This window comes from Choloepus didactylus, chromosome 8 (genome assembly GCF_015220235.1).
Source record: "Choloepus didactylus isolate mChoDid1 chromosome 8, mChoDid1.pri, whole genome shotgun sequence".
Lineage (NCBI taxonomy): Eukaryota > Metazoa > Chordata > Mammalia > Pilosa > Megalonychidae > Choloepus > Choloepus didactylus.
This window is the reverse complement of record NC_051314.1, coordinates 11,497,872-11,513,937: the sequence shown is the minus strand read 5'-3', so window position 1 is coordinate 11,513,937 and position 16,066 is coordinate 11,497,872. Positions and strand designations below refer to the sequence as shown.

Below are 16,066 nucleotides of genomic sequence, written 5' to 3'. Positions count from 1 at the left end.
GTTCACCAGAACTCCAAAAATCCTCTGCTTTTATTTTGGAGTTTTTCGTGTTGTTTTTTTTTTTTTTTATGCCTGTCTCCTCTCTGCTGGGCTGGCTGCTCTCAGATTCTCTGGTGTCTGGTCTCAGTCTATCTATGGTTGGAGTCTGGATCAGTAGAATGAGTTTCCGATAAGAGCAGCCACTGCAGTTCTCCCTTCTCCTTCCCGGAGCTGACAGCCCCTCCTCCCACGGGACTGAGCCTGGCAGGGAGGGGCGCGGGTCCCCTGGCCGCAAAAACTTACAGATTTCGCTGATCTCAGCAGTTCCACGTTTTCATGAGTGTTGTATGAAGTATGCCCAAAGTCAGATTGCTCTGTGGTGTCCAGTCCACGCAGTTCCTGGCTTTCTACCTACTTTCCTGGAGGAGTAACTAAAACATACAGCTCACCAGTCTGCCATCTTGCCCCGCCTCTCTCATGTTCTTTTAAGGTAGAACAACAAATGAAGGCTTTCCCACAGGTATGGCTTTCAAAGGATTTCTCTCCACTGTGTGTTCTCTCATGTTTTCTAAGATGAGAATATTGATTGAAGGTTTTCCCACAGGTATGGCATTTATAGGGTTTCTCTCCAGTGTGAGTTCTCTCATGTCTTGTAAGACTACAGTATTGACTGAAGTTTTTCCCACAAGTTTGGCATGCATGGGATTTCTCTCCAGTGTGTTTTCACTCATGCCTTCTAAGACAAGAATATAGACTGAAGGCTTTCCCACATAGATGGCATTCATGAGGTTTCTCTCCAGTGTGAGTTATCTAGTGTCATCTAAGATCAAAATTTTGACTGAAGTTTTTTCCACATAGATGGCATTTATGGGTTTTCTCAATAGTGTGATCTCTTTCATGTTGCCCAAGACCAATATTTTGACTGAAGGCTTTCCCACATAGATGACCTTCAAAGGGTTTCTCTCCAGTGTGAGTTTCCTTATATTGTATAAGTTGACAAAAATCTAATGAAAGTTTTCCCACTTAGAAGGCATTCATATGGTTTATCTCCAGTTTGAGTTCCATTGTATTGAAAAGATGACTGGTAACTGAGGACATTTCCAACTGGTTTGCTTAAATATGTTTTCTTTCTCAAGAAAATCAATGCATGTGGAGTCACAGTGAATCTGAGAGTGGAATCTTCTTCCAAGTAATTACACAATAACATGATGTTAGAATTATCTTTCCTGCAGGTAAGGTGCATGAGTGTCAATTCTTGAATTTTACAGTTTTCTTGCCTGGACTCTGGGTTTGGAGAAATCCCATTCCTTTTCTCCATACTTCCTCTCCTTGTACCAAGTGGGAAAGCACATCTGATATGCAGACCTCACATCCACTTTGTAGGAAGATACCTACTGAGATGAGATGATTGATATTCTCCAGCATCACTTTTCTGAGTAACTTTCTCTGGGATTTGTCTAGTAATGCCCACTCTTCCTGGGTGAAGTATACTGCTACATCTTTGAAGGTCCTGTGGTTACACTGTCAAAAGCTTAGCTCACAGATGTCTTTCTCTGGATTTGCACTCAAAATGAGACAAGCTGTAGGTCATCAAAGGTTGGAGAGCTATTGTCCCAGTGGCCGTTTTGCATCCGTTGTGGGCACCTTTTCTGTCCCAGGCTGCTGCTCCCTCTGCAGTCTCAAAGTGATCTGGATGCTGGCAGAAGCCCCTGGTAGTATGGAACTCTAGTGATAATCTAGGTCATGGTTCTTACATCTAGAGTGATGCTTTTCTGGAATCCTGAACCAAATGCCTGGGGTTTTCATCAAGATCTTTTCAATTTCCAATGTCTCCCCAGCAATCTGTGCCTCTGAAATTTCCCCTCAGCTTATGGGCCCCAGAAGGTGTTGTCTGCTAGTCCATTTCATTTGCTCATGTACAACCTTGCATTTGACCAAGGACTTGAGGAGTATCTTTATGCAGACCTTTTGGGTTCCTTCCTTCTGGCTCCCTCTACTTCATTCTCTGACCCTCAAGTCCCAGATGCACTAGCAGCCCTAAACTCCAAACTCTGCCTCCTCTGCCCAGGGAGAATGCTGTTCTCTGCCTGGATTTCACCTTCCCAGACCACCGTTCAGATTTTTCCAAGAGAAAATCTGGGTGAATATGGTATTCGTCTCTCATGCTTGCAAAAATTTGTACACACTTTGTCCCTTTTTATGTCTTTGTATTGGGCTAGCAAGTTCAATAAGAGCTACTCCCTCATGGTGAAGCTTGAAACCCTCAAAGTGCCTGAGTGCAATTGAAAGCCAACATTTCAACAACCATATTTTTACTTTTCCCTAACTTCTAATTCACATTTCATGTGTGCCATGTACTCTCACATTTTGAGACTGTTAAGCATATTTAAAGTTTCCTTTGATTTGCTGTATTAACTTTTTCCTCAGTCATTAGTTCTTTTCCTTGTAGAGTTTGGTGCTTCTCTTTCCTCCTGTTGGTTTTCTTCAAATGTTTGGCAAGTTTTGGCTAAATGTTCAGGAATTTGAGTTTCTCTCATACTGTCTTTGAAAGCTTTTATTTACTGTGGCATTCCACCATGTGAGATAATATTATGACATTGCTAAGCAGGGTGTACTAGTGGTTAGATTTTGGGGTGCTGAGTATTACCAGTAACTCAGTGCTTCTCTGGCCATGGATTCCTGCATTCATTACTCTTATCTGGGGATCAATACTTCCAATTTTTGTTTGCTGTTTGTTTTCTCTGCTTGACACATGTTATCTAAAGAGTCAAGTCTTCTCTAGTTCAAGGAACATGTTTCTTTTATTTCTTTGATTATCAATTCTCCTTCAACTCTCTTCTTCCAAGTATTATTATTATTATATGTCTATTCAATCTTGTAGGTTTGTCCCCCGTATCCCTCATCTTTTCTTGTATCATTTCATCCCTTTGTCCTTTGCCTCTTTGTTCTGGAGAAATTTCTTGATCTTTTCCTTTAATTCACTAGTTCAATTTTTTTTTTTTTGGAGTAATCAACATGTTATTTACAATGTACATTTCATTTAAAAATTTACCTATTTTCCTATATCAGATTATATTTTTAGTACTGTCTGCTCCAGTATCATAGATACAATGTCCTCTTGAATATTGTTGAGAATATGAAATAAAACATTTCTAGTTTTCTCCTCTTTTCTGGCATCTGCATAGGATGCCATTGCTATGAATCATTACATTGAATTCCTCCTTTGGGACTGCCAATTATTTTCATAGGCCCATTATTGTTTTCTTATCCTTACAAAGAAATATCTGTGTTTGTTTTATATTGAGAATTGAGCTGGGTTCCTTTAGAGATTATGTAAAGTACTTTTTTAATTGTTTTAGGTCTAAAGAAAGAGAAAATGGTACAGTTTATGTAACTATACTCTTTTTAAAAACAACTTTATTGATGTATAATTTATATAGAATAAACTGCATGTGTTTAAAGGGTATAATTTGATAAGTTTTTACATATTATACATTTGTGAAACCACCTTGTTAAGAGAATGAACATATATCCATCAAGCCAAAAAGCTCCCTCATGCCCATTTATAATCCCTCCTTCCCATTTTCTTTGCCCTGCCTCCCCCATCCCCAGACAACCACTGATCTGCTTTTTCTCACTATAAATTAGTTTGCATTTTCTAGAAATTTTTATAAATAGAGCCATACAGTATGAACTCTTTTGTTTGACTTCTTTCACTCAGCAAAATTATTTTGAGATTCATCCATGATGTTGCATATATCAGTAGTTCATTCCTTTTCTTCTTTTATTAATGGTTATTGAACATTTGGGTGGTTTCCAGTTTTTGCCTTTTACAAATAAAGCTACTATGAATATTTGTGTACAAGTCTTTATAGGGACGTATATTTTCATTTTTCTTGGGTAAATAATCTGTGAGTGGAATGGCCAGGTAATATGCTAAGTGTATGTTTCACTTTTAAAAGAAATTTCCAAACTCCAAAAAGTAGTTGCATTGTTTTACCTTCCCACCAGAAGTGGAAGAGAATACCAGTTGTTCCATTTTGCACCAACACTTGGTATGGTCAGTCTTTTTAATGTGAGACATTCTAATAGGTGTATAATAATATCTCATTGTGGTTTTCATTTGAATTTCTTTAACAACCAATGAAGTTGAGCTCTTTTCATGAACTTACTTGCTATCTATTTATCTTTGTTGAAGCATCTGTTCAAATCTTTTGCCCTTTTAAAAAATTTGCTTTTATATTGCTGAGTTTTGAGAGTTCTTTAATATTATTGTCCAAAGGTCTTTATTAGATATGTACCTTGTAAATATCTTCCACTCTTTGATTTGTTTTTTCACTCTCTGAACAATATCTTTAGAAAAGCAGAAAATTTCAATTTTAATGAAGTTCAGTTTATCAATTTTTTCTATTATGTATCATGTTTTTCTATTAGGTATCATGTTACCTATGCCTAATACAAGATAATAAAGATTTTCTCCTATGTTTTCTTCTAGAAATTTTACAGTTTCAGGTTTTATATTTATATCTGTGATCCATTTTGAGTTAATTTTTGTATATGGAGTGAGATATGAATTAAAGCCCATTTTCTTCCCATAAGAATATATAATTATTCTGGGACAATATTTAAAAGACCAAATTACATTTCTTCTTTACCTAAAATCAACTGTTAATAGATGGGTCTATATTGAACTCCATTTTGTTCCATTGATCTCTTTGTCTATCTCATTCTGTCTTCTTTTTCTTTTTTTTTCTAAAAATGCATTTTATTGAGATATTCTATCTCATTCTGTCTTAATTACTGAAGCTGTATAATAAGCCTTGCAGTCAGGTGGTGTAAGTCCTCCAGCTTTGTACTTTTTTCCAAAATTGTTTTGGCTATTTTAGGTCCTTCACATATATATAAGAATTTCAGACACACCATGTCAATTTCTACAAACAAAACAAAACAAAACAAAACAAAAAACCCAAAAAACAAAAACCCACTGGAATTTTGATTAGGATTTCACTGAATTGATATGTCAATTTGGGAGGAATTGACAACTTAACAATATTGAGTCTGCTGATCCATGGACACAGTCTATCCCTTCATTTATTTGTGTCTTACAGTGATACCTCAGTATTCAGTATTAATTGGTTGCAGGAGGTGTGATGAGTACCAAAAACAACTAGTACCAAACAAATGTTTCCCATTAGGAATAATGTAAATAAATTTAATGCATTCCTGAACCAAAGACAATGCACATTTTTAAGGCAATATGTAAAAAGATATGGTTGTGTATCATTACATGAGAAATCTAAAAATTAATAAATATTTAGATTAAATAAAATAAAAACTTCACTTTACCTGTACTGAGAGGAGTCCATGGCCTAATGGCATGGTGGGAGGAGAGTGGTGTGGAGAAGAGGTTACATAGAGTGTTGCTTGGAAAGAGAGTTCCCCTCCAATAGAACACTTCAGGTGTTCTTTCTCTTTTCTGCCTTTTTACAACTTGCACTACAGGCTCTGACACACTCTTTGTCATCTTCACTAAAAACTTATCCAGTGAGAACTGCTTCTGTCTTCTTTTCAGAATTCCTAAAAAATGTGAAATTGTTTGGTCATTCAATAAATTCACATTTCTGCTTGTCAGAGCTTTGTCCAGATGGTACTTCTCCAAAAAGTTTTGAACTTCTGCCCATTTTGCACACATCTCCTTTATCAAGGAACTGGGGACGTCCTCCCTTATCTCCTCACCTTAAGAAATCTCTTTGACCACCTCTTGTTCCTGCTCCTTCTGTAGTTCCTGCAGCTCCTCAGTTCTGAGCTCTTCACTATGTTCCTCCACTAACTCCTCAACATCATCCTTTACTTCTCTCCTTCAGGGATTTCAATTACATGTCTATTTGGTTGCTTGAAGTTTTCCCACAGTTCACTGATGCAGTAAAATTTCCAGAAACATTTTTTTTTACCCTGTGTTTCATTTTGGATAGTTTCTACTGATATGTCTTCAAGTTCATTGATCTTTTCTTCTGCGATGTCCACTCTACTTTTAATCACATCCAATGTATTTTTCATCTCAGACATTGTACTTTTTATCTTCAGGAATATGATTTGGTCTTTTTATGTCTTCTATGTCTCTATTTAACACGGTTGATCATTCCTCTAGCTTCTCAAACATTTGGGATCCAGTTATTAATAATAACTGCTTTAATGTCCTTGTATATTATTTCTAACATCTGTGTTATTTCTAGATCAATTAGATTGATTATTTTTTCCCCATGGGTTGTATTTTTTTTTTCTTGAATTGTGGTCAGGTATATATAACATAAAAATCATTTTAACCATTTTTAAAGTGTATAATTCTATGACATTAAATACACTAGCAATGCTGTGTAACTTTCACCACTATCTATTTTGAGAAAATTTTCATCATCCCAAACAGAAACTCATATCTGTTAAACAATAACTTCATTCCCCACTGTCCCTCAGCCCCTGGCAACCACTCTTCTACTTTTTGTTTCTATGAATTTGGTTATTCTAAGTATTTCATATAAGAGAAGTCATAATATTTGTCCTTTCATGTCTGGCTAATTTTGCTCAGCATAGTGTCATCAAGGTTCATCCATATAGGACCATGTTTCAGCTCATTTCTTTTTACAGCTGAATAGTATTCCATATATACCACATTTCATTTAACCATTCATCTGTTGATAGACATGAGTTGCTTCCACCTTTTGGCTCTTGTGAATAATGCTGCTATGTTACATTGGTATACAAATATTTGTTTGAGCCCCTGTTTTGAATTATTTTGAACATATACCTAGAAGTGGAATTGATGGGTCATATGGTAATCTATGTTTAACTTTCTGAGGAAATGCAAAACTGTTTTGCACAGCAGCTGCACAATTTTACACTCACCAACAATGCACAAGGGTTCCTATTTCTCTGCATCCTTACCAACACTTGTTATTTTCCATTTTAAAAATAATAACTATCCTAGTGGGTATGAAATGCTCTCATTGTAGTTTGATTTGCATTTCTTTAATGACTAATGATGTTGAGCATCTTTTCATGTACTTATTGGCCATTTGTATGTCTTCTTTGAGGAAATGTCTATGCAAATCCTTTGCCAATTTTTAAATTGTTTTTTTTTTTCTTTTTGTTGTTGAATTGTAGGAGTTCTTTATATATTTTGCTCATTAGACACTTACAAGATATATGGTTTCCAAATATTATTTCCAGTTCTGCAGGTTGTCTTTTCACTTTCTTGCTAATATCCTTTGATATAGAAAAGTCATAAATTTTGATGAGATCCAGCTTATCTATTTTTTCTTTTGTTGTGCATGCTTTGGGTGTAAAAATCTAAGAATCCATTGCCTACCACAAGGTCCTGAAGATGTTTCCCTATATTTTTGTTCTAAAATTTTTATCTTGTTAGCTCTTATAATTAGATTGTTGATCCATTTTTAATTAATTTTTGGATATTATGAGAGGTGGACATCTAAATTCATTCTTTTGCATGTGTATTTCCAGTTGTTCAAGCACTATTTGTTGAAGAGACTGTTTTTCCCCCATCGATTGGTCTTGGTGCTCTTGTCAAAAATCAACTCACAGATGTGTGAGTTTATTTCTGGACTCTCAGTTCAACACCATTGGTCTATAAATATGTCTATCCTTATTCCATTACCACACTGTTTGATACTGTAGTTTGTAGCAAGTTTTGAAATCAGGAAGTATGAGTCCTCCAACTTTGTTTTTCTTTTTTTGAGATTATTTTTTCTATTTGAGTGGGTTGTATTTTACTGTTTCCTCACATGCCTGGTAGGTTTTGCTTGGATGCCAGACACTGCAAATTTTATCTTTTTGGGTGCTGGATATTTTTATATTCTTAAAGATATTATTGAAATTGGTTCAGGGATGCAGCTAAATCACTTAGAAACAGTTTTAGTCTTTTGTGTTTTGCTTTTTAAACTTTGTTAGACAGGACCAGAGCAGCATTTAGGCTAGGGTTAATTTTCCCCTATTATTGAGGTGAGACCCTTCTTAATACTTTTACTAATGCCTTGTGAATTATGGTATTTTCCCCTTTGGCTGTTATGGGATTTTCTCCTGACCAGGCACTATTCCTGGTCCTGTGTGAGTTCTGGGCACTGTTTGCTTTAATCATTTTGTGTTGTTCTTTCCCTGACCTCAAGTAGTTTCATACACACATGTGATAGATACTCAAAGAGGACCCTCTGCAGGTCTCCAGAATTTTCTGAGTAGTTCTCTCCTCCCCAGTGCTCTGCCCTGTGAACTCTAGCTGCCTTGGCTTCCCTGAACTCCTAGCTCTGTCTTAATTCAGGGAGACTGTAGAGCTCTGCCTGGGTTCATCTTCCCAGCACTGTGGCTTGGAAACTTTCTCCAGTCAGTAAGATGGGGCAATTGTATGGATAACCTCATGTATTTGCCATCTCTCAGGGATCATTGTTCTTCATTGTCTGACATCCAGTATCTTGAGAGCTGTTATTTTATATGTTTTGTCCAGTGTTTTGTTTGTTTAATGTGGGGGGTTGGTGGTATATCCAGTCCCTGTTACTACATCTTGGCTGAAAGGGCAAGTCTTCTTCCTAGTTTTAACTTTTTAGACCAGAAGTTCAGTTATCTTTGTGTAGGAGGTATAGGCAGAGGCAGCTGTGGTCTCACTGCTCTGCCAAAATGATTATTTTATTTGTTTGTTATGGCAGCCTAAAGGTAGCTGGGCAAGAACTCACATTTCCTGAAAATCATGGCTGCTGACCTGAGGTTCTTGCAGTTCAGTGGTGCCCTCACTAACTTGGGACATCAACTGTACCAGGCATATTTAGGTCTAAATTTGTGTGATATTTGGCATCTGGAAAAGTTCAGGAGGTACTTATAGGATTTATATTGTCCCTTGTTCCCACCCCATAGTGTGCCTGTTCCTCCAGTTTGGTAGCCCTAAGCTGGAGAGGGGTCCCTTTTCTTCTTATAGTGAATGATAGCTTGATAGGCCCTTTTTTCCATCTACACATGCCTACACAATATTTTAGTTATTCCATGAAATTTCTAGCATGTGAAACTAAGACATCTGTCCTTAGTTGAAACCATCAATGATTTAGTTGCTTTCATGGTAATCTGAGGATGGGAGAAAATGTCTTGAGTCAGCAGGTCCCTTTTTTGATGCTGAGCTCTCCATGGGGGGCCAGCTCTGTGCCCTGTGCCTTCTCTCCCCCCTAGCATAATGCCTGGCCCAGAATGAAAGCTCGGTGGATGCTGGTTGAATGAATGGATAAATTCCTGAATGTATGACATTCAGGAACTGTCAGGCTGTTTCCTTGTTTTTGATTCAGAAAATATGCTTATTGTGTTTTATGACAGGATGGAGTCTTATTTGCCTTTGTGTCTTTGTGTCCCTACAGGGCTGCACACGGCACCTGGCACCTTGCAGATGCTCAGTCAGCATTGATGGCACTGAATTGAACCCTGGAGATGCCTCCAGAGGTGCTGTGTCTGGCTGGTGGGAGCTTCATGCCACCCCAAGGAAACTAACCTGCTGCTCTGGCTGAGGTTGGAGGGGCTGTCCTGTCATAAAGCCCCCTGAGACATGATGTCACACAGACACCACTTCCTGAGAAAAGGGGGCTTGTGTCCTGGACTCCCAGACTTAACCAATTGCCAGTGCTCTTCTCAGGCTTGGTCGTGGAGCCTGGGAGGAGGTGGGCAGCTGCCTGGACACTGATGTATCAAAGGATATTCTGCAAATTGCTGACTTCATCAAGGTTGGCATATTTGGTAAGCAGGCCCAAAAGGCTGCCCTCAATATACCACCCAAGCTGGTGGAAATTGTCTTTACAGCCCCTTCCCTGCATTTTCTTCATCCTTTCCTACTTGGCCTGCTCCTCCTTTTCTTCTCCTCTTCCTCTGGACTCAATCTCTCCCCTCTTTGCCTCCTCCAAATCTCCTCTCAGGAAAAGCCTTGTAACTTCACTCACTAGTAACAGAGCTTATTGTTGAATACATTGCTAGCAGTATTCACAGAAAGATGCAGTAGATTAGCTTTTCAAGTATGATTGGGTTGGAATAAACCATTGATCCATGTGAAGCCAGGCCCTGGGGGTACTGCAATGGGCAGGTTCAGGGAGCTCCTCCAGAGAGCCAGAAGTACTGTCAGGAACAGTACAGCTGCCCACCTGAGCTTGGATAGTGAGGGAAGCCATCCTGCAAGCAGGGGAGAGTGTGTTGTAGGCAGAAAAGAGCAGTTCTGAGTCTTTGTCATCACCGGTCACCAGCATGTGAGGTGGTGGGCATGAATGAGAGGGCCCAGAAAAGGCTGCTCTGCAGGAGGAGTGCAGAGAAAGCACCTCAAGCAACACTGATACTCAGGTTCAAGCAGAGCAAGAGAAGGGGCCTGGGAGAAAGGAGGGAAACCAGAGTGGGAAGCCAGGTGTCTGAGGGAGCAGGTGATCTGAGGAGGAGGGTGGTGCCTTTGGGCCCTGCAGAGATGAAGCAAGCTGAGGCCTGAAAGGGGTCAACTGGGTTTGGTGACCAGGAGGCACTTGGTGACCTTGGTGGGAGGAGTATCAGAGGCCAAAGAGGACAATATATGATTGAAGTGGGTGGAGGAGTGAGGGAGAGATGGAGAAGGGGGTAAAGGAGTAAACTTGGGCAGCTCTCTCAGGGAGACTGGTGGGGATGGGTGTAGGGGAGAATTAGGGCAGGGCTGGAGAAGGGGTCAGGACTCCAGGGCTCCAGGGAAAGGGATGAAGGCTCAGGGAGAAGGCATTTTGTTTAATAGAAGAGACTGAGTGATGTGATAATATGCTGATGGGAAGGCACCAGAGGAGAGGGGAGGCTGAGCATGCAGGTGAGAGGGGGCCCCTGGATGCCAATGTGGTGAAAAGATAGGTGGGGCTCTCTTCTGGGGGAGGGCAGCCTCCTCCACTGGAGGAAATGGCCTGTGAGGGAGCAGATGAATGGGGATTTGTTGGCAGAAAATGGAGGATGCTCCTGCCTGATGGTACTATACCAGGGTTCTCTGCTGAAAGCAAAGAAGGGGGTGGACTGGAGTGGGAGGGTTGAGATTTAAAGAGAGAATTTGAAATAGTCCCTGTGGAGACTCATGGAATTGACCCAAGAAGTGGAACCTCGGCAGGTTGCACTGAGGGTCCAGCTCATGTTGGAGGCCTTGACTTTAAATGGTGCCAGAATGTGCAGAATTCTGAAACTTATGGTGAGATTTCAGATGGAGTGAGTATTTTGAGGTGGCTCAGGGACTCTCCCCCAATATCCCCCAAAGTATTCCAAAAATGCTGCATCAATCAGAAAATACTGTGAAGTTAGTAGTTTTTAATCATTATCCTTTACTGTTATTATTAGCCACCTACATCCTCATGGGGGCATTTTACACCAAATGCTCAATGAACTGATTCCTTTTTCCTTAATCCTGTCTCAACTGCCCTTCCCATCCTGATTCCCTGGCACCTGTGGGGATTGAAACCAACTTTCATTTGGGGCTCTGAGGTCTTGGGAGGAATTCCCGAGCTTTTTCCAAGCTTTTTGTGGCAGCTGACTCCTTCCTGAACTTGGCATCCAGCTGTGACAAGCCATCTGGATCACTGATTGAATCCTATGGCTGGGGGTCCTTGCGATTCCCCTAGCTACCTCTCACACACTGTGATCCCTGCATGCCACAGGGCAAAAGAAGCACTGACTGTTGCCCCATCTTTTCTTCCTAGTCTGAAAATGGTGTTTGGTCTGTGCTGCCAGAGAGAGAGGTAAAGTTTAAGTGGGCCCTGTTACGAGCCCCTTATACATGTGTGTGTATGGGTGTGGGTGTGCAGGCAGGCAACCACCAACCTGGCAGTGCTAAGAAGCTTTGCTTGTCCCAGGGGAGTGGTCCTAGAAGAGAAGGATAGGTCATGGGATAGTACTGCCAATTTGGGTTTGGGGTAGATCAGTCCAGGGTAGGGAGGGCTTTGGAGGGCTCCAGGGAGAAGAACTAATCCAGCACTAGATAAGCATCTGTGAATGTCCAGCCAAAGCTGGAGGGCTGGTCCTTGCCTTCTGGCTGGAGAAGCAAGATGGACCCAGGTAAGCAAGTCAGGAAGGCAAGAAGTGTGTGTGTGCTCCAGGTTCCCAGTCTGGCTGTCGAAGAACTTAGTGAGGGCAGGGACTAATACCTCTCAGCCAGCAGAGACCCTGGCCAAGCCCTGTTGCAGTTGGTGGATTTATTCTTCCACAGATGTGGATTGGACACCGCCTAGTTGCATAGTTTCTGGGCCCTGGATTGGGGAGGAAAGCCGGTGCCCACTAGTGGGGACAGGAGCCACCTCAGCCCCATATTCAGCTCTGCTTGGTCCCCCAGGCTCTGCAAGTCCCTGTATGCTGTACAAGTCTTCATTCTTGCAGGTAAGGTCCTGGGTCCTGGGGTGGTTGGAGATGATGGCAGAAGGCCTCCTCAGGACCACCCCAGTCTCCAGCTGCCAAAGGCTCCCCAGAAGCTACCTCTGAGGCTGCCTTGCACTGGCTTCCTGGGGGCTGGCCACACTGCTCAGAGTCAGGGCTGCCCTTTGCCCCCTTCTTCCTTTTGCACCCTCATAGTGAACCACAATTGGAACCCAGGTCTAACTCTATAACCCATGCTTTTTCAAACAAAACAAAAGAAAAACAAAAACACCACCTAAAAATTGCGTACAACAGGGCTTTTCATATTTTGCTTACATATCTTTTGAAAATTGCTGTACCCCCTCACACATTTTAAGGTAGTATCTTATATTTTTCACCCCAAGTATAAATAGTTTAAAAGGTTATGACTTCTGGTTATTGTAAATATTGATGTTTAAAGATAAAATAATTACATCACTCTTTTAAATGTACTGACTAGCCTTTGTTCACCCACCTGCAGGAGTGGTGTACTACTATTTCCAGGGATCTATGCAGAAAACACAGCCTGACCTTGAGATTGCTGGGGAGCCCTCACAGGTAGGGACCTCTGTGGACTGGGGCCTGGAGGCTGTGGTGGCCTTGGAGCCTGAATAAGGGTCATTCTTGTTGACCCCAGATAGTCAACCACCACATATATCTAGATGGGTGGGGTCTGAGGGCTCTGGATGTACTCCCTGTGTCTCTGGCAAAGTGTCAAAACAGAGGCCTCTGCCCCCTCATGGGCTGACCATATGGTCATCCCAGGTCTCTGAGGCAGTGGCCTAGACAAACCTGAAGGAACAGAGGACACTGCTAGATGTAAGTGACCCTGAATGTGGTTTAACACTCATATTTGAATGAGTTGGTAGTGACCAGACAACTGCCAGGTGAACGACAACCTACGGCAGAAGCTCCTGCTCCCGGCCCTGGGTTGGAAGAACACAAATGGATGTTGGAGGCCTGCTGAGGGCTGGTTCTGGCATAGATGCTGCCCATTTGTTATGTCACTTGGACCCCACAGCAATCCAGCAGCCCTCACTTTATAGCCAAGGAAACAGGCTCTGACAGGGCAGTGACCTGACCCAGGCTGGCCGAGGTGAGTCTGACAAAACTGCACACCAGGGCTCCAGAGGCCTCCTGATCCCCGTGCAGTGCTACTGAGACAAGGGTATTTGTGACTCAGTGACACTGAGAAGTTGCAAGCTGTAAGTTGGGGGAGCCTCTCAGAAGGTCCATGCTGGCAGTGCCTTGGAGTCCAAATTTTGCATCCTTTGTTGTTTTTTTAATTAATTAATCAAATTTCCATTTTATAAATTTGTATTATCAAAAATACATATGGACATGGTTTGAAAAGCTGAAGTTTTACAAGACAAAACAAAAAAGAGTTGCCCTTTTCACCTCACCCATCCCACTCTGTATTCCCACTCCTCAGGATGGAAATCTTTCCAGCTTCCAACCTTTCCTGCTGTGGCTATTTTTACCTTTATATTTCTTGATAGAAAGCTTAACCTACTTTTTCTTGATTTTTTTCAGATATAAACATTAACCAATGAATTTCTATAAGGGAACATGAAGTTTTACCTGTAACAAATGTACCCTCACAGCTACCTCCAGCACACATTTCAGCTTTGTCTACCTTTCCAGTTCACTGATACTATATATTTTTTGGTAAAGCAGAATTTCTAACCTGAGTAGCAGCATCTTCTATTGTCAAAAATTCTTAGACGTGACTTTTACTTTTTTGCTGATTTTTCTATCATTTTAGCTTTTAAGATTTTTTCCTCTGAGGGCTCTTTTTATTAATTAAAAAAATGAAGATATAATTGTATAGAGTAAAATTTATCCTTTTTACTGTACAGTTCTGTGAGTTTTGATAAACATGCACAGTTGTATAACTATCACCACTACAGTCAAGATACACAACAGCTCCATCATGCCAAGAGATTCCCCCATAAACCTTGTCATCAACCCCTTCCCCCACCCCCAGCCCCTGGCAACCAATGAACAATTTTCTGTCCATATATTTATTTTTTGGAGAATGTCATATAAATGGAAACATACAGTATTTAGCACTTTGAGTGATTTCTTTCAGTTAATACAAGGCATCTGAGATTCATCTGGGTTGTATCTGTGGTTTGTTCCTTTTTATTGCTGAGTAGCGTTCTGTTGTGTGGCTGTAGCACACTTTGTTTATCCATTCACCAGTTAAGAGACATTTAGATTGTTGCTAGTTTGGGTGATTACAATAAAATCACTATTAATATTCATGAACAGGTTTTTGTAAATGTTGTTTTCCTTTCACTTGGGTAAATACCTCGGCGTGAGATTGCTGTTAGGTGGTAAGTATATGTTTAACATTGTCAGAAACTGTCAAAATGTTTTCCAAAGTGACTGTACCATTTTGCATTCCCACCAGCAATAAATGAGAGGTTCCAATTGTCCCCCATCCTCTGCAGCACTTGGTATGTCACATTGTTTTTAGCCGTTCTAATAGGTGCATATCATGAGTTTTAGTAGATTAATATTGAGGGTTTACATTATTAAGACTATGTAAAAAGTATTCCCAGCTGAGTCATGTAGTATGATTACTCTTCCTTGTGTATAATTTTCATTTTGCTTCATATTTTTCTTTTCATTTCTTCAGTTTTCTCTGTATCATTAATTTACCCAAGCTCTCTGTCAAAAATTTGAAACTCGTTGCAATCCATTTAGACACTTCAGATAGTTCATCAACATTATCTTTTTCATGGAAACATAGCTCCTGGAGCCCCTGTCCTCCTGCTTCTATCCAGACAGGCTATCCTCCTGAGCCTGCCTTCACCCTCATCTTGGGGCACTCTTCACTTCTCCCCTGTGTGAGATCCCCTGACACCCTCTTTCTAGGTTACTCCTTTATTTTGGTGGGACATAATTTCTAGTTGCTTCTTGAGGCATAATTTGAGAGCTTACATGTCTGAAAGGACTTTATTCATACTCAACTAAGAATTTGACTAATTATAGAATTCTAGATTGGAAGTAATTTTCCCTCAGAATTTTGAAGATATTTCTCATTGCCTTCTAGCTTCAAAGATTGGTGTTGAGAAGTCTGATGAAAACTGAATTCCTAAAATTGAGACTTCTTTTTTTCTTATATCTTTAGAGGTTTTTAGGTTCTTTTCTTTGTCCTCAATGTTATGAAATTTATTGATGACAAAATATGGTGTGAGTCTTCCTTCATTCATTGTCCTGGACATTTGGTGAGTCCTTCTCTTCTGGAAACTCATGCCCTTCAGTTCAGAAAAATTGTCTTGAATCAAAAAGGAATTTATTTATTTGATAGCTCTCAACCAATCCCAGCCTGTTGTCCCTGGTACCTCTTTCTGAGGCATATTTTATTTAGCTTTTGGATCTTCTGTCCTCTTCCTATTCTCTTTCACTCTGTTCTGCTTTCTGACAAATTTTTTTTCATCTTTATCTTCTAAACTTTAATTGGATTTTCATTCCTGCTCTCATATTTTTATTTTTCAAGAGTTTGTGGTTGTGATTTGAACATTTCTCTTTTAGAGCCTCCTGTTCTTGTTTCATGAATGCAAAGTTTTATCTTTCTAAAGAGTTCAGTTTTTCTGAAGTTTCCCTTAGAGGTTCTCCTTAAATACCTGTTTGTCTTTAGATGTCTGCTTATGCTGGCATGGGCAGTGGCCCT

The 16,066-nt window shown here is 40.4% G+C and overlaps 1 protein-coding gene across 4 annotated transcripts in view; it reads left to right on the top strand.

The window, feature by feature from the left end:
- Positions 1-16,066, top strand: part of LOC119541313 — a 60,821-nt gene that overhangs the window by 43,089 nt on the left and 1,666 nt on the right. For all 4 annotated transcript variants that reach the window (XM_037845113.1, XM_037845114.1, XM_037845111.1 and 1 more), the window contains exons 2-5: positions 9,381-9,753; positions 11,697-11,735; positions 12,326-12,369; positions 12,866-12,942. In XM_037845113.1, the coding sequence (XP_037701041.1) occupies positions 11,704-11,735; positions 12,326-12,369; positions 12,866-12,942 (153 nt within the window). In that variant the 5' untranslated portion in view covers positions 9,381-9,753; positions 11,697-11,703. The remainder of the gene's footprint in view (positions 1-9,380; positions 9,754-11,696; positions 11,736-12,325; positions 12,370-12,865; positions 12,943-16,066) is intronic.